At 38.8% G+C, this 27415-nt stretch overlaps 2 protein-coding genes across 2 annotated transcripts in view; one reads left to right on the top strand and one right to left on the bottom strand.

Moving 5' to 3' along the window:
• LOC117128145 overlaps positions 1–27415 on the bottom strand; it is a 734122-nt gene that overhangs the window by 281330 nt on the left and 425377 nt on the right. The gene's annotated exons all lie outside the window — the stretch shown is intronic.
• LOC103839994 (protein TRANSPARENT TESTA 1) lies at positions 1649–9794 on the top strand. The gene is made up of 2 exons (XM_009116474.3): positions 1649–2520; positions 3422–9794. Exons 1-2 carry the CDS (start codon positions 2044–2046, stop codon positions 3845–3847), a joined length of 903 nt encoding a protein of 300 aa, XP_009114722.1. The 5' UTR covers positions 1649–2043; the 3' UTR covers positions 3848–9794.

Genomic DNA, 27415 nt, shown 5'->3' with positions numbered 1-27415 from the left:
AAAGGATATATCCAGATAAGGAAAAACCACCACTAGTGTTTGGACCCACAGTGGATATTTTGAAAGCATATTGCTGGAAAATACGGTGTCCACCAAAGATTAAACATTTTCTATGGCAATTGGTGACAGGGTGTATAGCAGTCAAGAAAAATCTGCATAAGCGAGGGATACCCGGCGACATTGTTTGTGCAAGATGTGGTGCGGAGGAGGAATCGATCAACCATGTGTTTTTTGAATGCCCTCCTGCACTTCAGACATGGGCTCTTTCAAAGATTCCAACATGTCCAACATTGTTTCCAACAAGTTCTCTCTTTGTGAACATGGATCATCTTTTTTGGAGAGTTGTTCCACAGATGGAGGATCATCAGTTTGCATGGATACTATGGTATATATGGAAGGAAAGAAATAATAAAGTCTTTAGTAATATGGATGTGGATCCGTTGGATACCCTTAAACTGGCTGAAACGGAATCAAAACTTTGGGCTGAGGCTCAAATTTTGAATGATAACAAGAGGATCCAACCGGTAGGGGCAATGATTCTTCCGTCAATCCCAGGAAGATGGTGTTTTACGGATGGTTCCTGGAAAGAAAATGATATTTTTTCAGGTCAAGGATGGTATAGTACTCTAGAGGGATTTGCGGGTTTGATGGGTGCAAGGAATGTTCGGGCGTCACTTTCTCCCCTTCATGCAGAAATGGAAGCCTTGTTATGGGCAATGGAATGTATGAAAAACTTACGACAATTTCAGGTTACGTTTGCAACGGATTGTTCTCAATTGGTGAAGATGGTTTCAACACCAGAGGAATGGCCAGCATTTGCAAGTTATTTAGAGGATATAAACAGCTTGAAAGAGAGTTTTTTCCACGCAGAGATTATCTATGTACCAAGAACGCAGAACAAGAAGGCGGATAGCTTAGCCCGTAGCGCTAGGAAGGAAACGTCTTTTGTAGTTCACATGGATCAAAATCTTCCAGTTTGGTTCACAGAGTCTATATGAGTCTGTAAAGTTGATGACAAAAAAAAAAAAAAAATATAAAGATAAATACTCTTTGATATTTGAATACCAATTCGATCTAATATTTGACTAAGCAGAACATGATAAAGATAAATAATAATACGTTTGTAAACTCGCAACATATTTTTTGGAAACAAATTCACTTTACCAAAGTGTATGCAAGTTTTATTGAAACAATTTAATCTCATCTGGAAGTGTAACCTACTAATAAATTTCCGAAAAAACCAGACTAATTAATTATAACTTTTCTCCGATTGGTATGTCAAATCTAATTTTACCAAACAAGATGAGGTGTTGACCGTTAGAGAGAATTAAACAGCTTACATACAAACAAAAACACAAGGCGGAAAATAACAATAAAACAAAGGCTCAACTTCCATAATAATAAAAATAAAAGTAAATTCAAAATTAGCATTTACTCCATTACCAAAACTCTAAAATTCTTATGGTAGAAAAGCAAAAAGCTTACGTAAATTCCAAATGTTATCAAAACCCTGCAATGAAAAACTTGCCAAAACTTGAAGAGGTTGGTCCACAAAATTGAAGGTTCTTTGCTTCACACTCTATTTATAGGCAAAGAGATAAAACAGAGGAGATTAAATTACTTATTAACAAAGGTTGTTTTCACTCAACCACATTCATTCTCAAGTGTCTGCTCCTCGCATTCCCCGAGATTCTCATTTACTTTCACCTCTATTTGGTACGTACTTTAAATTATAGTTATAATTTCGTTTTCATTATTCGTTTTGTTCACATTTGGTTTCGTAAACATATAGACAATCTTATATATATAATACAGTATATTCGATGTTTTCTCTATATTTATCCTCGCAGTTTAAAGGATGATTCATACGTGGGATCTACATACATACATGCATATTTATTAGTTAAAAAACTTATTTTAAACATTAAATTACTTCGATAGCTAGACAACAATCATTATATAAAGCTGGTTTAAATTATAATTATATATCTAGTCGACAGTTAAAAATAAAAAAAAACGAGATCTATAAACAAACATTCCCAAATGTTTTCATCACTCTCAAACCACTGTTCACCACATTCAATGGATTGCGAGATCTACTCAAGCTCTTCTTCTGAAAACCCTAGAGACCACGTCCAATCCCTTGATCTCTTTCCTAACATCACTCAAAACCCTAATAACAACAATACCCGAATCGAACCTTTACCGCTTATCGATAGGATCAACTTAAACTCAAACCTAAACCTAAAACCTAGGCCATCGTATGTTGGCGAAGGAGATGACGAGGTAGAAGATGAAGAGGACGTTGTTGTGGACGTGAGCTTACACATCGGCCTTCCTGGTTCCGGTAATTCAAGCAATGGGAAAGAGATTGTCACTTACGATGCCGGAAAAGACATCGAAAATGAAGTTTCCGGCAAGGCATATTGGATTCCGACGGTGGATCAAATTATAATAGGCTTCACTCATTTTTCTTGCCATGTATGCTTCAAGACATTCAATCGCTACAACAATCTTCAGGTACGAATCATTATACATTATGCTTGTTGTGTGTCCATGTGCATAACCAGATCATATAGATAACCCTATATATAATTTTCTTTTCTTTTTTTTTCTGAGAAATTTTGCTTAGAAATATATAATTTTCATATACTATTTATATCTCCGTATCTAATGTTAGGACTTTGTTCATACATAAAAATATGAATTAACTTGCCAAAAGTTAAACAACCAATGTTTAACTAAATGAAAATTCCCTCTGGATCTTGATATATTATCTTTTTTGAGTCTTATTAGCTTGATTAATAGTGTGACTGAATTAATGTTTAAAAAAACACGTATTGTTCTTAGCCTGACTGTTTTTTTATGGTGATGTTTTGATGCACATATTTCATCAATATTAATTTACGCTTGTTTCATGTTTGGAACTGAATTGTTAATAACACAGAAGACCAAAGATTAGATTATTTATTCAACATTGCTCAAAAAAAAAGATTATTTATTCAACATTGAATTTTTATGTTTAATAGGTTTTCTCATATACAATTACATTTTGTTCAATAGTAAAAAAAATTAATATAAATTTTAAGCATATTTACTCATGAGCATAAAACACTAAATTTTAAAGTCAAAATTTATATAATAGTTTTAAAGACATCAAAACTTTTTTATTTAATAGTTCATACCAAAAAAGTGTCATGCTCTATGCAGCCAAATTCAAAGAATCGAGTCTGGTTATAATTTCTTCAGTAAATTACCTTGATCAATCAGTAAAAAGATTTTAAAATTTGATTCAATGATAACGTGAGCATATGATTTGAAAATCTATCTTGAAATCTTCAAAGCATTTCTTCTATTTCATTTTCGTCTAATTTTGTCTTTTTACATATGAAAACCTGGTTGATTCCAAATATGAATGCAGATGCACATGTGGGGCCACGGTTCACAATACAGGAAAGGACCAGAGTCACTGAAAGGGACTCAGCCAAGAGCCATGCTAGGCATCCCTTGTTACTGCTGCGTTGAAGGGTGCAGGAACCACATCGATCATCCTCGGTCCAAGCCACTCAAAGACTTCCGAACGCTCCAAACGCACTATAAGCGCAAACACGGCCAAAAGCCTTATGCGTGTCGCATTTGCGGTAAGCTCTTGGCAGTTAAGGGAGATTGGCGAACTCACGAGAAGAACTGTGGGAAACGTTGGGTTTGTGTTTGCGGTTCCGATTTTAAACACAAACGCTCCCTTAAAGACCATGTTAAGGCTTTTGGACCTGGTCATGGGTCTTATCCGACCGATTTGTTTGATGAGCACTGCTCATACTCTTCTGTCTCTGAAACGCACTTTTAAAACTTGTGCATTGATCGTGTTTTGACTTGTGTGAATCATTTATTACTCTAAAAGAATGTGTGGTATCTGTTTATTTCGAATTTGGAAAATATACTAACATGATACCTGCACCAGTCTGGATAATGACGAAACTATTATCAATGAAATTGTAATAGTTCTTAATTTTTGAATTCTAATTGTACGCTACCTTTTTATAATCCTATAAACTACTATTATTAGGTTGAACTTTAGATTTAGAAACTTTACAGTTAAATCTAGTTCGTAAGATTTTTTGAGGTAGTTAACTAATAAAGTTGTAATAATGAGAAAGAAAATAAAAAGAAAAGATATTCTTCGAACAATATTTTTTGCTTTAGAGAACATGATTTTTACATCCATTCTTTTTTTGCTTTGAATTTAAAAACTGAGTATTATAGAATTAAAAGTTTTATGATTGGAAATAAAAACTAAAATAATTACATTTGCTACAATCTAACCAATCACTCCTTAAGTCTTTTAAACATTACGTGGGGCTTATTGGATCATGGATTTCACAAAATATTTGGATTTTGTCAAATTTTCCCTTATTGGATAAAGGATTTACGAAAACCTTTTCAAATCTTCCCTTATTGGATTTAACATTTGTAAAACTCCTATCAAATCACTTCTTATTGGAAAATATGGATTTCATAATGAGATTCATCAAAAGTTATTTTGCATTGTTAAAAGATGGCATTTACCCTTCAAATTCAATAGAAATGAATACCACCTAAATAGATGGAATTTAGAAAAAAAACACAATTATTTAAAAAGAGAGTGTAGCTGAGATTGGGAGAAAATCAATTAATGAGAAGAAGATGATTTGAAGAAGACGAGCGTCGCTGAGGTTGGGAGAAAAAAACTTTTGTCACCGTCATCGTCTGATAGATGGTTCCTTTGATGAGCTAACAAGGGAGATTTCAACAAGAAGAAGATGATATGCAACGTGTAACCTTCTCGACCCTCCTGGCAGAAATCCAATCTGCAGCAAAGCAAATGTACGCTTCTCGACCCTGCTTGCAGAAATCTAATTGCAGCAAAGCAATTTACTCAAACGAGCTGTGGTGACGTAACGGAAGCCGCATAGAGAAAGTGAAGATCAAAGCCAGGAGTTGCAGCATCTGAGGCAGAATATTGTTATACCAGGAACAGCTTAGAACTCTTAAGGTGAATAATTATGCTCTTCGGCTTCTTCTGAAACAAGCACAACAGAACAATAGTTCCATCCTGACGTGTTTTAATGTTTTGTCATTCAGAGAAAATGCACAGATTTATATCTAATTTCAGTTTTAAGTGTTGTTGTATGTTTCTTCTTCTCAGTTGAGTTGTGACCATTTGTTATACACGAATTCTGGAATGGTTGATGAATGGCTATAGTTGGCGAACCACAGGTCTCTGAAGCAATTGTATTTTTAGACAAAGCTTTGAGACATATATGTATTAAAGTTATAAGTTTATTCCATACAACCGAACAGAACAAAACATAAGTACATATATACATCTTAATCTACTAGTATCCACACAAGTAACTTAAACGTTCTTAATTACGTTTATATATCTCATCAAGTATATAAAAGAGGTAGTATTAGCAGCTCAGTTACAGTAGAGAAAGGTTGTTTCAAACTTTTGTGGTTTATAAGTGGGTAAAACCTGTTTTGCTTTTCTAGTAAGTTACTTGAGCAACTCTGTATATTTCTATATGATCTTATACCCACCAAAATATTAGTTTATACTTATGGATGATTAAGAATATAAAAGCAACTGGTTTTAATGTTTTGCTGATCCATTAGAGTTTTTGAGAGATGCTGTGACTGATCTTTCTCTTCACTATTTGGCTAAAGCTAAGATTATGGTGATTAAGGCTGTTGAGAGGGATGAGATGACTTTCTCACCAAGATATTGAACTGTTTGCCGATCTCTAATATTGAACATTTCAGAGCTGAGAACCTTGCCATTGCTGATCTTGTTGAAGAAGCTTCACTTGGAGATATAAAAATTTTGAAGATCATTGTAATCAAAGATATGGGGACAACAACCTCTGTTCTTGTCTGTGGTTCCAATCAGCTTGTTCTTTATGAAGCCGAGAGGAGTCTACACGATGATTTATGTGTTGTCGTGTATGGTGAGCAAGAGGTTTTTGACTTCAGGAGGTGGTGCACCAGAGATTGAGCTCTCAAGGAAGCTAGGTGCTTGGGCTAAGATTCTCCATGGAATGGAAGGTTTTTGTGTGAAGTTTTTCGCTGAAGCTCTCTGGTTATTTCCTTACGCGGTAGCTGGGAATGCAGGTTTGAATCCTATTAATATAAACCTAATAGATATATTACGTTTTTGTAGTTTAATGGTAACTAGGTAGTATGATAGATGGTTAAATTTAATGTTTTATATTATACTAAGGGATTAGTGTAGGAATGTTGAATTTGTTAAATTTAATGTTTTATATTATACTAAGGGATTAGTGTAGGTAGTATGATAAATGGTTAAATTTAATGTTTTATATTATACTAAGGGATTAGTGTAGGAATGTTGAATTTGTAATCCGGTCTGGTTTCAGTTTATTCTTTAAAGTGTGGAGTAAAAGAATTAAAATTTCTTCATATTGCTTTGTGTTACCATTCATTCATACCAAAAATATAGTTTTTGAATACATAACATCAGTTGGTTATGTATGGATGTATGATTGTTCGGTATGAATCGCATGAGTGGTTGAGTGAGAAAATGATAAGAATCTTCTAACTTCCTTGTGAAAGGAATGAATCAAACTGATTCACAAGATCTTTTCTGACAGATGCGTTAATCTTAACATCCTACACATAAATAAAAAGATAGTCAAAACTAAATTATGAAACAAAAGTAATTTCAGTTTTAGTAAGATGAAGATTATGGAACACTCACGTTGGAGTCGATTAGAACCATCTCAATCATTATGCCACCAGCAGCAGAATAATGCTTCTACAAACTAATGATCCTCACCCGAATCTTTCACATTGGCTTGAATGGTTTCAAATTTGACACATGACTTATGGAATAAAAGTTCGGGGTTCTGATGTTTTAGAGCTGTGAATAAAAGTTTACCCAAGTGATTCTTATATACATAAACTTGATAATATACGATATTTATTAAAAAGATGTACTGTGATATATGCGTTAATTCTTATTCTCGAATTGTAGGTCAAGGTAATATAAACTTTTCCTTATTATATGTTTATAATAGTATTTTACATATTTTAAGGTAAATTTATAAAATCGTAAATATTTTTATTTGATTTAAGCAAAGAGGATCAATAATGATCGACGATATTTCTTTATATGTAAAAAATTGCTTGGTAACTACTCTAATATTTATTGCTCGTAGATCATCTTTAACACATACGATATAAAACAATATTATAATGTTAATATACACCAATTTGCCATCGATAAATTTTTTGAAAGATTTCTTGTTAATAAATGTAAAACACATCTATATTATTAAAAGAGAAGTACCCATTTGAAAATGCTCATACTTCATTAATTAAATTTCCTATTTGTTTGCTTGTCTTTTTTCAGTTCCATTAATGAAATATCCTTAAATGAATATAAACTTCCTATTTTTATAAATTTCCTACTGCATTAATTATACTTCCTATTTTTTTGCTTGTCTTTTTCAGTTCCATTAATGAAATATCCTTAAATGAATTTAAAATATATATTTTATTTCTTGTCTTTTTAGTTGCATTAATGAAATATCCTTAAATGAATTTAAACTACCTATTTTATTGCTTGTCCTTTTTAGTCATATTAATGAAATATTCCTAAATAACTTATGAGTGTTAATAATAAAACTCATAAGATATTCTTACGCGCATAATTTTCATAATGGAGATTTTTCAAAACGTGCATCATTAAAATGTTATCTAAAACATGCACCACTAATATATAACATGCATCAATAAAACTAAATTTCGACCCACATAATCGTATGGGTATTATTTTTGAGTTGATTAAATTTAAAAATAATTATTTATTCAAAAAATATTTAAGAATGAATATGTTTGTAAAACAATTTATATGGTATTATTGCTCCTATCGATAATATAACATTAAACTTCTAAAAAGATTTTTCAAAGGTTTTGTTATAATTGTTTTAAAAAAATATAGAGTTGCATTCCAAATAAAAAGGTAAAAATATTTAAAAATATTTTAATTAAAATATGTAAAATTTAATATAGTTTTTTATGAAATTATTCAGATTAAAAAATTCACACATAAAAGAAATGATGACTTCTGTTAACTGGACGGGTCATTGTTTATATGATATCGCACACGTAAAAAAAATTATGTTTTTACAATTTTCTAATTAACTCTGTATACTCAATTTGCTTATATGATACCTCACACTCGTCAAAAAATAGATAGTTTAAGATGCAAAAAAAATATTTACTTAGTGAATATAATATGATCAAATATTAAAAATATATCATTTAATAAAATAAATAATCAAAAACCAAAAATTCATCATCGCACTGGCACGCGTGTCAGTGTCTAGTCTTAGCTTTATTATACATACATTATTATATATAATAGTTAGAATTATGTTCCTGTTATATGCATGGAAAAAAGTAGAACGTAACATATAAACCATATACAATATAAAATAACGTAACGGCCTAAAATTATACGATATAACTAATTTTAGCACAACCTTATAACTAACTTATACTATATAGAGTTGATTATTAAGATACCAAAGAAGCCGTGTCATCCACTTCCCTGTCTCCACTGTCCCTGCCAATGCACACGTCGTGTATAAATCACGATCCATCCCTAGAAACTTTGAAGATTGACACAAAAGACAATAGCTAAGCTTCCTCTCACACTCCTTACACAAACACATATGCTTACATGACAACAACAAAATACATTCCTCTCTCACTCCATAAAACTGCACATCATCGTCGTCGTTGTACTGTTTCCCCCATTGAATCAAGCGTGTCATCCACTTTCCTGGCTCCACTTCCTTCGATGCTATCTCTTCGTCGAGCGTGAGTTCCCTCCGGATTTTAGTTGAGAGCAGCGATCATGTACTCGCTGCACTTTGCACGTTGTTGCCCTAGCTCATCTTCCATTGCTATTTGTTCGATACGCACCTCAAGTTCTTTTCTCTTTTTTTTTTATATCATCTCGAGTTCCTCATCTTTCTCAGGGAGTTTCTGAACAACTATTTTCTCTATGAGGGATAATGTCTTCTATTGACTCAACTGGATCTTCTCGAGCATCGCATGAGTAGTTAGTCTCCATGTTAAAGAGAACCTGTTAAAGAGAAAACAAATCAATAGATCTAAGAAGCTAACACAATAGATGAATCATCCAAGGATAATGTTCATTACGCAAAACTCGTTTTGTTAACCAACTTCAAAACGTGATAACTCACAACAGAACTGAGTTGTAATAACTCGCAAGAGAACCGAGTTGTGATAACTCACAACAGAACCGAGTTGTGATAACTCGCAACAATACTATAAGATGAAGGTGAATGTGATAACTCGCAACAGAACCGAGTTGTGTCTCTACACGAAACTGATCGAGGAAGATGGAAGCTCAAGTACTCTTCGAGCAGCAACACCTCTCGTCTCTATATTATATTTAGCATGATGAAGGTGAAAAAGCCATGAGTCCGTAGACATGAAAAAGCCATGAGTCTATAGACATGAAAAAGTCATTTAATATAAACCGAAAAAGAATCAAAAAAAGAAATAAATTATGGTATTAAAGTCAACGCTTTTGTGAGAAGCCCTCACAGCGCGACACGTATGCAAAATTGAGAATAAAGCCTTCTCATGTATCCATGTCAAAATAACCAAGAGAGAATTAAGGAAAACCTTAAAAAATGTTTCTCCTTTAATATATAGGGGATATTATTATTAGAATATATAATTTTAAAAGATCTTATCAAATCTTACCAAATTCTTTTTTCAAATCCCCATCAAAATCCTTGAATTCAGAAAACTCTAATTCCACCAAATCTTAAAAACCTTCTCAAAAGTCACATTTCGAGTTCAGACCCAACCCATTGAAAAATGATAAACCTCAGTATAATTTGGTATTATATAAAATATTAAAAGCAATTCCATTCCTCTTGTATATAAAGAAGGAGGCTTATATTAAAATTCTATACAAAACACGTACTGAAGTTCTGTCCGTTTGTAAACTCACTCGCCGAGCAATGCAGTCGTTGAGCCAATACCCTCGTCACTTTCTTAAATCATCTTTGAGCATTTCTTATATCAATGTTGATTCAACCAAATTGGTCTTCAGTTTCAAAAGACTACAAGCAAAACAATTAAACGCTTTACACATTTTCGAACTAAAAATATGTTTGCACTTAGCTAAAAGAATTAATGCTAACAAAAACAAAATCACAAAAAAAAATAATACATTCTTTTCAAAATATATATTTTCATATTTCTGAATGTATTTTATACACACCATTTTTTATTATTCAAAATGTTCAATTATAGCTTTCACAATTGACAGAGTTAATATTTGGAAAGTTCGGTTCTTTACGAAAGGTGGTAAAGAAGTACTTCTAGAGTCAGTGGCAACATGTATGCCAACCCATGTAATTTCATGTCTCCGGTTACCCAAAATGGTTACGAATAAGCTACAACTGCCCATTTTTGTTGAAGCAGTAGAGAAAATAAAAAAGGTGGCTCTCATGGAACAAAATGTGTAGAGGAAAAATGGAAGGGGGAATAAGATTTACGGATCTGCAGAATCAAAGGAACTTTAGAGATTGATTGATAAGCCTGAATCTTTATTCGCGAAAGTTTTTTAAAGGTAGATACTGTAGAATCTAAATTCCACACAAAGTATTTGATAGTGATCGGAATTGATCTAGGGAAGATAAATGATGTGGGCAACGATATCTTTAGAACACAACGATGTTAAATAGTTTCCAATAGGTGAAAATAGACTTTATTGATATCTGGGATCGAATACAATGAGTCGAACTAGATCGAATGAAACACACAAGTTTGATCAAGAAGGAATCTAAAAGTGGGAAGACAATAAGATTGATATGAATGTAAGGATCTCTCTAGGGTTTTCAACGTGTCCACCTCCTTGTTTCTTCTCCTTTTTTTATAGCAAGTCGACTCCGAGATCTCCGTGCCAGCTTCGCAATCTCAGTTTCTTGTTGCGCGATCATTGCGACCTCTGTGACTCTTTCTTCGAGCTCGATTCTGGTTGTGGGCCTCGGCATGTCTCAGCCCATGTCTATGATCGGGGCCCATTTCGGTCTTTGACCAAAATTGGGTCCAACAGATACTATAAGAAATCAAATCCTTTGGATCTAATAAAGTCAAATTCTCTTAAATGGATGGAAAGTATTACTTCAGTAAACGTTTAGGGTATGAATGGGGTTTAATTTCTACAAGTAGACAAAAACTAAGTTGAGACTACAAATTTCAACAAAAAAAAAAACTGTGGCTAATAATGGATTTTTTATTTTCACAATTTATTTTATGGCTAATCACTGTTTTACTTTCTTCGAATATTCACAAAGAATAAATCATAACTATTTAGCCACAAATTCTATGTAATAGCCATAATTAATTTTTAGATTTTTTTAAAATCATAGCTGTTTTGTGGTTAGGTTTAGCTACAAAATCGCAGCTACAAAATTTTTTTGTAGCTAATTCGTAGTAGGTTCAGTTTTTCTTGTAGCGCAAGTGATTAGAAAATTCAAAACTTGATCCAAATAAGTAAAATGCATGTCGTACGTCTTTGTGTATCAAACTGAGGCACGATGAGAACAATTAATGATGGAAACATTGATGGAAACAAGGAAGGTGAAGATGTTAACGAAGTTTCAAATGAAAGGGAAGAATTAGATGATGAAAGGGAAGGAAAAGGAGAAGAAGATGATGATAATTTTCCTTAAGATGAAAATGATGGTGGGAGGAGGATGCTAAATTCCCTGATGTTGCTGGAGGGGCTGATGTTGGTTAAGTTTACAATGAGTACGGAAAAGTTAAAGATGAAGATGGGGAAGAATCAGATGATATGTGTTTTGAGGGTTTTAAAATGACATATGCTGATGAAGGAGGAAGAACGAATGGGACATTTTCCTATAATATCTTTGTCAACTAGAGTTTTGTTAGTAGGGATACACTAGTTTCAGAGTTGCGTAAGCTATTACCTTCACCTTTGCAATGTTGTAAGCCACATCAGATTGGTGCCAAATTTAGGGGCACTTTCCATGTAATAGACCTTAGCTTAGCAACCAAATCATCTATCCCACATCTCAGCTAATACCTCATGATCTACCTTTCTATTGACCTCATTTCTTCAAATAAATGTGTAGGCTAAATCTTGGATTTATCAATCAAAGGACACATGGACTCTTACCCCATCAAGTATCTGAACGCACATGTAGTCTTCTCTGATTCTTTCCCTCTCTTCTCCCTTCTCTGAGTCTCTTTTTTTTTTATGAACAGTGACACTGCTACAGTATGTTTTATTCGTCTTTTTGATTTTTTATTTGGCAAAGTGTAGGCGACTAGTGGGGTCATATGAAATTTTCCTACCGCTCGCTTCTAACAATGTGTGATCATCCCTTCAAATTAGATTAGTGGGTTCATACGAAATTTTTCCAACCCCTCTGCATCTGAGGAAAATATCTCAATCTTTTCTTTTCTTAGATGTCGAAGAGAGGTGAGAGGACAATCAGAAACACAATGAATTTTACCTTTGTGACTTGCAGGAGATATCTGATCCAGTGCATACCAAGCTCCACAACAAGCTAGTTAAGTTGATTAAGGCTGGAAATCAGCTTCGGTTCCTTCAAACTTTCTCAGCTAGCATATGTGTTATTGGCATGTGATCTCTGCTGTATGTTGCAAGTTCTGGCGGATAAGAAGGTGGAGGATGAACTACATGTATCTGAAAACATCCCTCATACTATGGTAAACTCAGATAATGGCCTCCCAAACTATCTGTCCTCTATAGTATTTATTCAATATCTTCCTTAGAAACATTGATGATCCTTCCATCCATAGCATGTGCATTGCCTTCTTCATCTCTGTCAACTCTAAACACATTTGGTGACACTACACAGATCTTTCTTCTAGGAGGATTGGCGGCTTCAACAAAGAAACTCTCTCGCAACTATGGACTCGCAGGAGTGTCGACCAATGCTGGTTGGGTGTCGATCGACACTTCGCCGTCACCTTCACACTTTGCGTCAGAATCAGAATAACAATCAGAATAACATGCTGCCACATATCCTGGATCATCTCCTATCTCAATGTAGGGTGTCTATACCTTGACTACTCTAACCGGATCATAGAAAACATTCTTGTCAATGAGTGCAGGAACATCTGATTTGTTTGCATGTTGAAAACATCTCATACAATTGGCAATGCCTTAGTTCCAAGTAGTAGAGACGAATTCATGTATATCTGAATGTCCATAACATGAAAATCCATTGGAACTAGGGCATTGCCGATTTGTACCTGGAGGTTTCTGATAATTCCTCATGAATTCACCTTAGGGCAATCCATAAAAATGAATGAATCGCCGGAAGGTTTTATCTCCAGACTCATCTGATCTGCCATCACTTTAGGCATGATACTGATTGAAGAACGTGTATCACATATTGCATTAGAGAAGCTCTGTCCTCTAATTGTGCATGGAACCACAAACTTCCCAGGGTCACTCTTCTTCTTTAGTACAACCCTTTGTTTCACCTTCTCTCTTATCTGATAAATAAAAGCTCAATGTCCTCTTCAATCTCTCTGTTCTCTCCGAAAAACATGCAGAGTCTCTAGGCCCAATAAGCATCATCAAATGGGACATCTACATGGATCTTTAAACTCCTCTTGGTAACACTTCTCATCTCTTTCTCATTAGCCTCTCTTTTTAGATGCTTAGAAACTTTGTTCTTCTTTCTCTTTTCCGTAGGAAACTTTCTGTCAATAGCCTTCTCAATGATCATAGGCTTTGGTGCATCTTGAGGTTGTTGATTGGTGTTTACTGTTGGCTCTGTTTTAGACTGAGATGGGTATCGAGCTGCATTCATTTTTTATGCATTGATGCTTGGTAATGGCATTCACTATGTAATAGGTGGGTGTCAATCGTTGCTCAGTTGCTTGTGTCGATCGCGATACTTGTCGTTTTGACATGGTATGGTATAGGGGCAAACAGGTGTCGATCGGCGAATTCTAACTGTCGCTCGATTCTCAACGTTTCTCCTACCGATTCTTCAAGTTGTGTCGGTCAGTGCTTTGATATAGGTGTCGAGCGACACCAATGCAAACTACCGAAAGACATAAAACTTTTGACTTGAAAGTCCCATTGTTGGAGCTTCTCCACCTTCCCCACTTGCCAGAAATCATCTCCTATGATGCATTCATGTGGTACTTATGTCCAGCTTCTACTTTTCCTTTGATCAGTGTGTCATGTCTCTTTACAGCTTCACTACTCTGAACCAGTCTCCAACTTCTTCACATGTGTGCTGAGAGCTTCAAACTTCTCATTCAGGTTGGTGTACACATCATCTATCTTCCCTTTGAAATCCATTGTTAGATTCTGCTGACCCTCAAGAACATGATCAAACATTCCTTCGATTTTACTTTCTTGAGTTGTTCGTGGATTCTGGTAAAAAAGACGTTCCATAGTTCATGTTGTCGTTGTTGTCGCTAATATTGAAGGATTTCTGGTTCTGCGAGCGCTGTTTGTTACCGAAGTTACTCCTCTGGCCAGCGCCATTGAAGTTCTTCTTTCCACTCTGATTTTCAAACCTCTGACTCCGAAACCAGTACCACTGATGTAGTTCACATCCTACACCTTCTTTCTGCAACGCTAACCTGCTTCTTGAGAAGCTTATGAACACTATCCATATTTGGGTTAAGTTCATCCATCCGCTACTTTCCTAAGCCAGCAGCCGATATCTTCCTCTAAAATTAATGTTCTTGGTACTATTACTTCATGTTCTCAATAACCCTAATAGCTTCTTTTGGATTCCTAGTGTTGAAATTTCTCTCACCAACTATGTCTAGAGCTATCTTGTAAACCAAAGTGATGCCTCTGAAGAAGGTACTAAGCAGTTGTACCTCGTTGAACCCATGGTGTGGATAGTCTCTCTGATACGATATGAATCTAATCCAGGAGCTTCTGAAAGATTCTGCACGCTCCTATGTGAATGTGAAAATTCTGTTCCTCAACTCCTTAGATCGCCCCTCATCAAAGAAATTACGCAAGAAGGCGGTTTTGATGTCAATCCAGGATGTAAGAGATCCTAGTGGTAACTCCTTAAGCCAGTATGAAGCATCTCCACCGAGTGAGTACAAGAAGAGCTTTGATATCACTCAAATTACCCTAAGTGATTTGTACTCTCTTAAATAAAAGGTCGAGTTGCAATACTTATGGATCGAATCCACAAAGGGCTGGGGCACGCAAAAGATCTTAAAACAGTTGATGAATTAAGCTATGTCAATTAGGTAAATAGTAAATTCCAGTGGTGAACAAGGTAGTTGTTCGGTTGATTGGATTGAGGTTTTGTAAACAATTATGAGAAAGCGTTAGACTTAGGGTTTCTATTCAGACAATCATGATTATAGTAGTATATAGACAAAGATTGTATGTTGGATATTCTAGAACTCAAACTAAGAAATAATCTATCAACTTCCGTTTATTTTGATTATCTATTGTCTAGATCTAAGACTTCAACTGTCATTTGTTGGTCTTGAGAAAGTGTTGATCGATGCTATCAATGGATAGTTGATCGATACACCTTTCAGTCTGTCGAGCGATGCAACTATGGAGTTGTCAATCAACCTCCCTTCTAGCAAGCTTTAGCAAGCGGGTTTAAACCTGTTCAATATGTTTTAGCTAAATATGATGTCGCTTGATTCTAGCAATCCTAGCACAATATGAATTATATCAGACAAAGGACCATGCTTCCGCTTGCGCCCAATTATCTAAGAACATGGTCCTAGTTAGCTACTCTAGAACACAAGCATTAAAGGCAATTAAATTGATGGATATCAAGACAACTTAGCAGTTATCTATTTTTGGCTAATCCCTCATGACTATCTGAACCCTAAACCTAACAAGGTGAACTACTCAGACATAGGAAACCAATTCATAACAAATAATATAAAGGAATGCATAAATAGATTAAGGTTAGAAATACTGGAGTTCCAATACAAATCTCTGAAGGAGTCTTGGATCTTCTCTCCAAATCTACTAAAAACCTTTGATGTGTAAAACTAGAGAATAGAAAGAGTGTGTTACCTAGAACAATGGCATAGCACATAAATATTACGTTAAAAGTCGGCCAGGGGTATTTCCGTAATTATTTCTTGACTTGGGTTTTAAGTCGGCTGGGCTTTGCGCGCTTCGCTGTCGATCTAAATGTCGACCTCGAACTTGTTCGATTGTCAGCTTTGAGCTTCCTCTCATTTTATCTCCAAAATGCATCCAAATCATCACATTTTTCCAAATCGTTCCTGAACCAGTAAAAGTACTAAAAAGACTCCAAAACAACATAGCTAGTTCCAAAAACACCGATATACCATGGCTGAAAGTGGATAAAATCCATGGTATATCACACCCCAGACTTACCTTTTTGCTTGTCCTCAAGCAAAACAAATGGTAGTCTTTGCAAAGAGGTTTTAAAACCAGCAGGGATTCACATAATTTAAGAACTCATATCATCACCTCATCAATGTTGCAAGCCACATCAAATCAATTCTAACTTCAGGGGTATCCTAAATACCATATCCTAGCTTACAAACCAAATCCATGTAACCAGCAACTTATCTAATAGCGTTTGACTCGCCTTTCTACTAATTGATATCACTCAAATTACCCTAAGGAGTGAATTAGTCTTTCAAATAAGAGGTTCAGTTGTAGTACTTAGGGATCGAATCCATAAGGAGCTAGGGCACACAAAAGATCTAATAGTTATATGATTAAGCTAGGCTAAAAGGTATTAAAGCAGTAAATATAGTAAATTGCAGAGCGAACAAGGTAGCTGTTCTTATGCGACTGAGAGTTATTTTATGGAAGGATGGTTGCTAGATCTAGGGTCTAGGCACGTGAATTATAATATATAGGATGTCATTAGACGGTCGACGGTCGAGTGTCGATGTCATTAGACGGTCGATACGCTAGGATTCAACCGCTCACTTTATAACACTATCGATCGACGGTCGAGTGTCGATGTCATTAGACGGTCGATGATGGTTGTGGCGAGTTAATTACCACTAAGAATGGTCGATAAGCCTCACGTATTTCTAACAAACCTAACTCAATCAGAGAATTATCAGGCAAAAAATCCACCCTCGCAGTATCCTATGTCCTAAGTTCAAGATCTAGTTAATTACTCTAGAACCATGCATTAAGAATACTTCTAATCAATTGGTATCAATTCTCTAACAATCCTATTTTGGGGCTAATTCATCATAACCATGTAGAACCCTAAACCTAACAGGTGGATCTACTCATGCCTCTTAGTTGTCACATAAATCATAGATGAATAGAAAAAATTGCAATAGATATTAAAACCAAAACCAATGGAGTTCCAAGAGGACTCTGAAAGAGTTCCTCCCTTCTCTCCTAACTAAGAACAATGAACAAAAGAAAGTGTTGCCGTCAACAATGACTTAGAATACAAATAAATAGGGTTTTAAGATCGTCCAAGGGTATTTAGGTAATTTGTGGTTGCTTCTGGGCTTCGGTCGGTCATAAAATATTCTCGGCCCGTATTCTCGCATCACCATCGATCGACACCAAGGGTGCACCGACGATCGACAGTCCTTCATCTCCTCGACAGCTTTCTCTCGCGAGGCAGACCTGACCACTCTTCAATAAAACGAGCATAACCTCTGCTATAGGATGCTGATTGACCTCAAACCGATGGCATTGGAAAGATAACTCAAAGCTCTATTATGTGTGAAAAGATAGGCTCAATATATCGGTGGAAAGATCTCTGTCCATAGCTAGACATCTGACGTGTCTGTGCAGTTTTGCACTCAAAAAGCTCCAAAAGACACCAAAATCACCACTTTCCTCCAAATCGTCCCTGAACATGTAAAACACCTTAAATAGAATCTATATCGTAGTAAATATGTCTTAAAACACCTATATACCATGGCTAATAATGAGTAAAATCCATGGTATATCAATTCCCCCAGTCTTACCATTTTGCTTGTCATCAAGCAAAACACACTGGACAGTCTCTCTGAAAGAGGTTTGAAAATAGTAGGGACTCACCGATTTAAAGTCAGAGTCATCACCTTAAAATCTCTTAATCTCAAAAGAACTTTATACCATATCCTAGTCTAGCAACCAAATTCACCTAGTCAACAACTTAGCAAATTCTGTTTGACAATACCCTCTACCAACCTCATTTCTTCTTGCATAAATAAAAGTGTAGGTTTTACCTTGGGAGTATCGATCACATGATGCAAGGATGCTCAAACAAGTATCTGGACCTAGTAAATGGGAGTTCCTTTCCTCTCTCTCAACAAGTTTTTCTCTCAGCCAAAGTCTGCTTTTATTGCAGGATCAAGCTTTAATAGTTTTAGCCACCATATTATGTTCATTTATTTTTAACTTATATCCTAGGATTCTTTGGGAGTCAAGCCTTAATGGTTGTAGCCACCAAAGTCCTGTTCGAATCCTTTACCTATAGAATTCTTATGAATCAAGCCTTAATGGTTGTAGATACCAAGTCATGTTCGAATTCTTTTCCTAAATTATCTTCTATAATTATATATATTATTATTATTACCTTTTAAGTCTAATCTAAATTTCAAAATAAAGAGAGAGGGTGACATATCTACACAAGGCTTTTACCTTCCAGAATTGTTTGAAGAACCCGATCCCATGTATACCAAGCCCCAAGACAAGCAAAGTTGAGCTCAGTTAGGTTGGAGGTCAGCTTTAGTTATTTCAAACATTCTCATCAAGTGTAACATAATTGACATGCTGATCCACTTTAGTATCTTTAGTGTTTTCTGTAACTAGTAAGTCTAGAATGGTGTGGTTAGATAACAAGCAAAATCAATAAGTTCATTGTCTCCTTCTTGACTCAATAAAAACTTTTTTTTTGAAAACATTTTAATAAGACTCATGAAATAAACTAATATTAGTAAACCTCCCCCCAGACTTACACTACGGTGTCCCCAGTGTAAATTCAGTTGGAGTTATGGTGATAACTAAAGCAAAAGGACTCAATTCAACAAGTAAGAACGATAGTCTGCTCGCTGATGCTAGTGTCGATCGACACATTGAAGTGACAATCGATCGTTGTTGTTGAAGTGCTCTCGAATGATAGCGACATGGTCTCATCGGTCGATGGCTAGAGAAATTATTCGACGCAATGAAGAGACAATCGATCGTTGGATCTGAAGTGCTGTCGACCGATATCGAACTAGTCTCATCGGTCGATGCGCTGAGGAATCGTTTACTCGGATCTTCTTTTTTTTTTTCTAAATACCTAACTAAAACACAATATTAGTAGAACCTCCTCCAAACTTAAACAACACTGTCACCAGCGTTATATAGTCTAAGATTGGTGGGGTAAAAAACTATAAGTACTAAATTTAACAAGGAAAAACGGTATACTTACTTTTGATGTGAATGTCGACCAACACAATTAAGTGGCGATCGATACTCTTGATGTTCTGTCGATCGATGCTAGCCAGTCATCGTTGATTCTTGTGCAAACTCGTCTTTCTCGGATCTTTTACCTAATAGTGGGTTGCCTCCCACTCAGCGCTTTGTCATAGTCATTTAGCTTGACTTTTGGAGATCTGATTCAGTCCGGATGAGAAGGAGAACTCGCTCCAAAACAAATCTCAATGTCTACTCTCTGAAGCTTTATCATTCTTTTGTGAAAGCCTCTTCCATAGACTCTTCTCCTTTTTCTATTATCTCAGGAATAAGGAGTGCTCGAAGCTTTGCAAATGGTTGTGAGAAGCATCTGTTGCGCACTCTGGATTTCCTAACACCATCTGAGAAGTGAGGAATCAATGATAACTGAGAACCTCCTTTGGTCCTTTTCCTCTTTTTTCCAATTCCTCCTCTTATTTCCCCCAGACCTATCTGATCGTGTGGTGGTGCCTCCATCAAAAAGATTTCGACACACTTCATACTCTTTCTGCTCTGATACGCGATGGGTGTCGATCGATGTTGAGGTGATAGTATTGATCGATGCCGGTTTGTTGGTGTCGTTCGATGGTATATGTTGAGGAAAAATACTCAGGTATTGAATTTTTCTAGACACCAGGCAGGACCCCGGCCTCTGGGTCCCCGCTAGGAGGCACCCCAGTCCCCGCTATGTAGTCCTCCGGGTCTGGTCCCTGGGACTGCCCGCTTCCCCAGGAAAAGGAAAACTTCCGATAAGGAGAACCTTCCATATTTCCGAATATGGAAGAGGTACCTACTTCAACCGACTAAGGCCCGCCTTAAGAAGACTATATAAAGGGAACCTATACCCTAGAACAAGACATCGACACTTTGAGACTTAGAGATTAGATCTAGGCGGCTAGAACTAAGGTTCGTACTCAAAATTGTTGTAGTTCCAGCTCTTTTGATGAAATAAAACGTCTCTTTCTACTTTCTTACTTGCAAATCAATACAAATACTAGACTTGTCCATCGTTCTGTGGTACTCACAAAGATCCTACACATAAATCCCCTAACAGTTTGGCGCTAGAAGGAAGGGAGTAATCTAAACTACATGATAATGGCGGTGGATGAGCAGAACGAGCTACCCGAAGCTACCCAAAGAGAAGCCAAACTCCAGAGGCAACTCGATGGTCTGCAAAGTCAAGTAACCGAGCTGCCTAAAACTCGGGATGAGGCAAATCCAGAGCTCTCCTCGGAAGTCCAGAGCCTGAAGGAGAAGCTCAACGAACACTCCAAGCAACTGGAGCAGAGCGCTGAGAAGCTCAGCCAGCTCGAATCGGAGAATCTTAACCTCTGAGTCGAAAACCAAACCCTCAACACGGCGAGTAACAAGAAGCGTTGATTCCGGGCTCCGGTCCGCCCCATGTCGACTTTGGAGACACCCAACTCCGGAACTGGTGTGAACCTCCCACCTACGGCGTCGGGAGGAGACACATCAATGCGTGAAAAGGCTAAGGATGCTCAGACCAACAATGTGGAAAACAGTGAATCTGAGCTGGAACCCGATAAGGAAGCACCTGACGGAGCAACGAAAGCGGAATCACCTATGGTCGCTTACCTCGAGCAGATGTTTTCCAAGAGGCTCGATGCCATGCAGTCCATGGTAGAGAGGCTCCCAGGGGTAGCTCCCTCCATTCGGAAGAGCAACCCTGACTCCTATGTCGATACTCCTTTCACGGATGAGATCACCTTGATCGAGATGCCCAAGAAGTTCTACTTCCCCCGCATAAAGGCGTATGACGACACTACTGATCCGAACGACCACGTCACCCAATACAGAGAAAGGATGTTCGCCGTAGCACTCCCAAAAGAGTCACGTGAAGCTACCATGTGCAAAGGGTTCGGCTCAACCCTGACCGGACCCGCTCTGCAATGGTACATCAACCTGCCATCCAGGTTGTTGGAAAAAAAATACTCAGGTATTGAATTTCTCGAGACCCCAGGCAGGACACCGGCCTCTGGGTCCCCGCTAGGAGGCACCCCAGTCCCCGCTATGTAGTCCTCCGGGTCTGGTCCCTGGGACTGCCCGCTTCCCCAGGAAAAGGAAAACTTCCGATAAGGAGAACCTTCCATATTTCCGAATATGGAAGAGGTACCTACTTCAACCGACTAAGGCCCGCCTTAAGAAGACTATATAAAGGGAACCTAAACGCTAAAGCAAGGGATCGACACTTTGAGACTTAGAGATTAGAGCGATGCGGCTAGAACTAGGGTTCTTACTCAAAATTGTTGTAGTTTTGGCTCTTTGATCTAATAAAACGTCTCTTTCTACTTTCTTACTTGCAATTCTAGGCAAATACCAGCCTTGTCTATCGTTTCGTGGTACTCACAAAGATCCTACACAAAAATCCTCTAACATTTTGGCGCTAGAAAGAGGGGAGTAATCCAAACTACGTGATAATGGCGGTGGACGAGCAGAACGAGCTACCCGAAGCTACCCAAAGAGAAGCTGAACTTCAGAGGCAAATTGATGGTCTGAAAAATCAAGTTACCAAGTTGAATAAAACTCGGGAGGAGGCTAATCCCGAGCTCTCCTCACAATTCCAGAGCCTGAAGGAGAAGCTCAATGAACACTCCAGGCAAATGGAGCAGAGCGCCGAGAAGCTAAGCCAGCTCGAATCGGAGAATCTTAACCTTTGTGACAAGAACCAATCCCTCAACATGGCGAGTAACAAGAAGCGTCGATTCCGGGCTCAGGTCCGCCCCATGCCGACTTTGGAGATACCCAACTCCGGAACGGGTGTGAATCTCCCACCTACGGCATCAGGAGGAGACACATCAACACGCGAGAAGGCTAAGGATGCTCAGACCTAAAACGTGGAAGACAGCGAATCTGAGTCGGAACCCGATAAGGAAGCACCTGACGGAGCAATGAAAGCGGAGTCTGCTATGGTCGCTTACCTGGAGCAGCTGTTCTCCAAGAGGCTCGATGCCATGCAGTTCATGGTAGAGAGGCTCCCAGGAGTAGCTCCCCCCATCCGGAAGAGCAACCCCGACTCTTATGCCGGTACTCCTTTCACGGATGAGCTCACCTTGATCGAGCTGCCCAGGAAGTTCTCCTTCCCCGGCATAAAGGTGTACGACAGCACCACTGATCCGGACGACAATGTCGCCCAATACAGACAAAGGATGCTCGTTGTAGCACTCCCAAAGGAGTCGCGTGAAGCTACCATGTGCAAAGGGTTTGGCTCAACCCTGACCGGACCCGCTCTGCAATGGTACATCAACCTACCCTCCAGGTCCATAGCCTCCTTCGCGATTCTCAGCGATAAGTTCGTGGAACAATTTGCCAGCAGCAAGGACCTGGAGAAAACCTCTGATGGCCTCTACGAAATCCTCCAGCACCGAGCGGAAGCCTTACGAGGCTACATAGCCCGATTCAATCAAGAGATGGTCGCTATTCCCGAATGCAGCATCCCCACTGCTATCTCTGCCTTCAATAGAGGCCTACTCCCCGACGGAGATCTCTATAAGTAGTTAACCAAATACCAGTGAAAAACCATGGAAGACGTCCTATCTCGAGCCTAGGTGCATGTCAAATGGGAAGAAGATGTCGCCAGCCGCGCTAAGGCGCAACAAAAGCAAGATCCCAAGACGATCAGACCAGACCGAACCGAGCGAGACGAGGAACCCTTCCAAAGACCAGCAAGAGACTCCAAAAATCAAAACCAGGGTATATACCAGATCCGGCCGATCGAGAAGACAGAAGGGATGGCAGTGTCCATATGGCCAGATTTCTCTCACCTCTCCGTCTCAAGGTCGGACCTGATCAATGTTCTGAGGCAGATTGGCCAACAGGTTAAGTGGCCCAGAATATGAAAGCACCAGACTCTTTTCGGAACCCTGGTTTCTGGTGCGACTTCCACCGAGACCACTGTCATAAAACGGAGGACTGCGTCTGTAACACCCCCGAACCGTCCTAGGCATAGGTCGACCCACCGGCCAACAATCAAACAAGAACATGATCGACGGACGACCCACACCAAGGGTTGTAGATGAAAGGCCAACCGGCCAGCCAACAATCAAACAAGAACATGACTGACCGTCCAACCCAACACCATGGTCCGGAAGCGCTACGTGACGGGCTAGGGACAATCCGGTCAGAGTCGCGAAATTTACTCCACGACCTTGACCAGTTCATCCACTAACTCGTCCCGCTGCGTCAAGGCACAAGGCTTTGCAACCCGTACCTAGAGTTAGCGTTTTCCGTTAGATCGAGGCCTAAGGCTTTTCAACCCGTACTACGACCTAACGTTGTGTTAGACCGGACTAGTCAAATATCAGAGTACTCATGAAGCGCATATAAAACAATTACTTTATTAATTCGAGAAATATCCATACATTGATATAATTGAGACCGGTCCCGGCCTAATGCCAAAATCGAGTCAACTAAACACAAATCCACAATACCGTTTACAAAAGGCATGAAAATCTACACCGGCGGTCCTAACGTCCAGGACCAAGCTATCCGATCATCCTAACCTAAAGCGACCTGCAAAAAGGACAACGGAGTTGGATGAGTAATCTAGTATTACTCAGTGAGCTGGCGGCCTCTACCCGCAACCTAGACTCTACTCAGACAACCCAAAATAACAATCAATCTAGCCCTAGCATGCAATATAAGCTAAGGCTAAGCAAACCGTTACTAAGTTAGACTTGGCCTCCTGCCATGATCTAACTTCAAGTAACAGGAACCTGCATTAAAACAAGTCAACAAGCAATCCCTAGTTAACCATATATACGCCTGAGTTCAATACTCATGTAGTGTTATACACTTAGACTATACAAGTATCATTAATCGATCGACCAACAATCAAACAAGAACATGATCGGCCAACCAATGATACCGCATAGCTTTAATATCCACCACCCTTCACAAGCAATCACTCAAACACATACAGGCCAACGTCAGGCCTACACTAACGAAATACACACCAAGCCTAATCCGGTACCTAAACCGGACTTAGGACTTAATGTTAGAACCTGCAAGCAAATCAATCAACCACAATCACAATAATAACTATGAGTAACTACGACTCGATCTAACTCGTAACACCGTATATCGGTGTTACGCTAACTCGAGGGTTCCATAACCCTCTACGACACTCTAAACACAACACAACACACTACCCCGGGAAATGGTGACTTAGTGTTCATCCTCTCTATCGGCAATATCCTATCTTCCTACCACAAAGGCCAGAAGAAGGAACTTTCAACCGACCGCGGCCCACAGTCCTTCGGGTCACCGCGCGACAGCCCACAGTCCTTCGGGTCACTGCCACATTACACCGTCGTGTAATCACTCAGCCATAGGCCATGATCCCGTCTCTCTGAGTCTTCCCGATCCAGCGAATAAGGGGTTTCCTTGAACCCGCTGAATACGAGGGCGAGGAAACACTAATCAACCCCAAACAAGCCTAGTATGGGCGGGTTACGCACATACTGTCGGCACCACTCACACAACACAAACTCACTCTAGAACCTAACGTAACGATAAAGTTCCAGATCCTAACTAGACACTCGACTCCACAAGACTAACCAATAGTACCAGTAGTCCGGCCTATATGGCCTAAGACCCTTAGTACTAACTACTAAACAACTAAGCAATAATAATCAATACTAATCAATTAAATCAAACCGTTATCCAGATAGTCCAGCCTCCTGCTATGAAACTATCCTTAAAGATAACGGGAACCTGCACTCAACTAAATCAACACACAAGAATACAAAACATGATGCATCCTAGCCTTAGTCCTAATCAGGTTATTAATTCAGTCTTAATTCCTTTCATCTCAGCTTAGGCCTTTCTAAACTTAGTCCGGTTCCATAAATAAAATAACCCTAAGGACTCTACCATTCAATAACTTGATCATTCTAATCTATATGCGACTCGATCTATCCTAAATTCCAAGTGGAATTCACACAAAACCAACTCACAGTGTTCTAGGCGAGAAGCTGCTGGTTGATCGGAGAGGACGTGGCCAAAACCCCATGGACGACTTGACTAGACTGGACTGGACTGATCTTGACTTGGACATAACCTCGGCTTCATCATGAAGACACTGACACATCTGGACAGACTGATCTGGACAGAATCTCCTTTAGCTGCTGGACAGTTCTTCGGACATTTCGGCGGAGTATCGAGGAGAACTTCGACTGATCTGAACCCATGGAACTGAACTAATCTTGGACAGCACCTCCACTTGATTGTAGGAGAATATGACTGGCTTGGACGGATTGAATTGGACAGAGCTTCCGCCTCACAATCGTATAGAATCATCGATTGGACGGAACTGGCCTTCTCGGTGGAGTATCGGTCTTCAGAATCGACCATACTATACATCGACCACTTTCTTTCTTTCTATCTCTCTAGCCACGTTGACTTCCCATCTGAACTGATCTTGACTTGATTGATCTTCAGTTGGACAGAACCTTCCTTTGGTGCTGACTCGAAATCAATAGAGAACTGATCTCGAAAACTCTCTAAAACTCTCGAAATAGTTCGGAATCACTTGCTTTCTTTTTCTACTTTTCTCTCATGTTTTGAAATGGCTTTGGACAGGTCTGGATGTGCTGAAATGATCAGGGGTCGTGGGCTATTTATAGAAGACAGCAGCCAATCAGATTCAGGTTGGTGGCCGCCCGTGTGTCACTTCGCATGGCTCCGGACGCATGCGCGGCGGCACCTCGTGCTCCACATGGCTGGCTGCATGTCCAGGACACATGCAGGACGCCACTACTCCTTCCAGATGTCAGGCTGCATGACTGGAGCTCATGCAAAGCGCCACACATCCTCACACATGTCGATCAGCATGCTTCGGTTGCATGCGTTGCGACATCTCGTGCTTGGCCGATCCACCTCGTGCTTCTACATGTCAAGCTGCATGTGCAGCTTCCATGCAAAGCGACACCTCGAGATTCTCTTGACACTAAGCTGGTTAGACAGTTGCCACCACGTTCTTATCCCTTAGATCAAGCCACCTCGAGCTTCTCGGTTCCTTTGCGCGATTTCGACCCTTCTTGTGAATTTCTGACCCGCGATCAATCCCGAATATTTTTCCGCTCCCATTCTGACTCTCTGAATATTTTTAATAGATTACAGATGATGTCTGATATCCTTTAAAAATATTTCCCGAGCCTCCGGCTTCCTCAAAGAATTTCGTAATACCGAAATTAGGGTTTTCGCCCAACTTCGGATTTTCCTGTCGTGCTTCAATCCCGTCGTGCTTGCTTTCCGTCCTGCTTAATTCCCGTCCTGCTTCCGACTTATAATGTCTTCAGAATAATATTTTACTGATACGAAGATATTCCGAGAAAACTTCGAGATGAAGAAACGTCAACTTCAAAAACGTCGAGCTTCTAAACCGTCGTGCTTCAAAAATGTGATTCTTCCAAAACTGCCGTCTGATCAATCTAAGACACTTCTAACAATGGTAGAGCAGCTTATTCTACTCATAGTTAACTCATGATCACTTCTTCACCCACTTCGTACTTTAAAACTTCTCGATCGATCCTTATCGCCCGCGACTCGACCACCACAAAGATACTCGACCACTCTTTTTTTTTTTTTTTTTTTTTTAACGGGTTTCTACAGCGTCGCACTAAAGATCGAGGTCAACGAGTTGCTTAAGAAAGAACACCTTAGGGAGTTCTTTTTCGAGAAGGCCAAGAGCCATCTAAGCAAGGAGACAATGGGAAAGCCCATTGAAGCTGCTCTCGTCTCGCCCTCTCGACAGGACCGAGTGATTCATGTCATATCGGGCGGTTTGGAGATCACAACGGCCTAAAGGTAGCCAGGCCGAAACGCCTGCTCCTAGGTGTTGGGGTCAAAAACGGTCTCGACAGAATTAAAGCCTGAAAGCACACAGAA

Source organism: Brassica rapa, chromosome A09 (genome assembly GCF_000309985.2).
Source record: "Brassica rapa cultivar Chiifu-401-42 chromosome A09, CAAS_Brap_v3.01, whole genome shotgun sequence".
Classification (NCBI taxonomy): domain Eukaryota; kingdom Viridiplantae; phylum Streptophyta; class Magnoliopsida; order Brassicales; family Brassicaceae; genus Brassica; species Brassica rapa.
This window is presented reverse-complemented; position numbering and strand designations above follow the sequence as displayed.

Excerpts from the sequence above, each read along its gene's own strand:
- LOC103839994 (XM_009116474.3), top strand. The coding sequence starts at position 2,044 with ATGTTTTCATCACTCTCAAACCACTGTTCACCACATTCAATGGATTGC. Across the intron at positions 2,521-3,421 it reads ATCGCTACAACAATCTTCAG|ATGCACATGTGGGGCCACGG; the intron begins GTACGAATCATT and ends ATATGAATGCAG.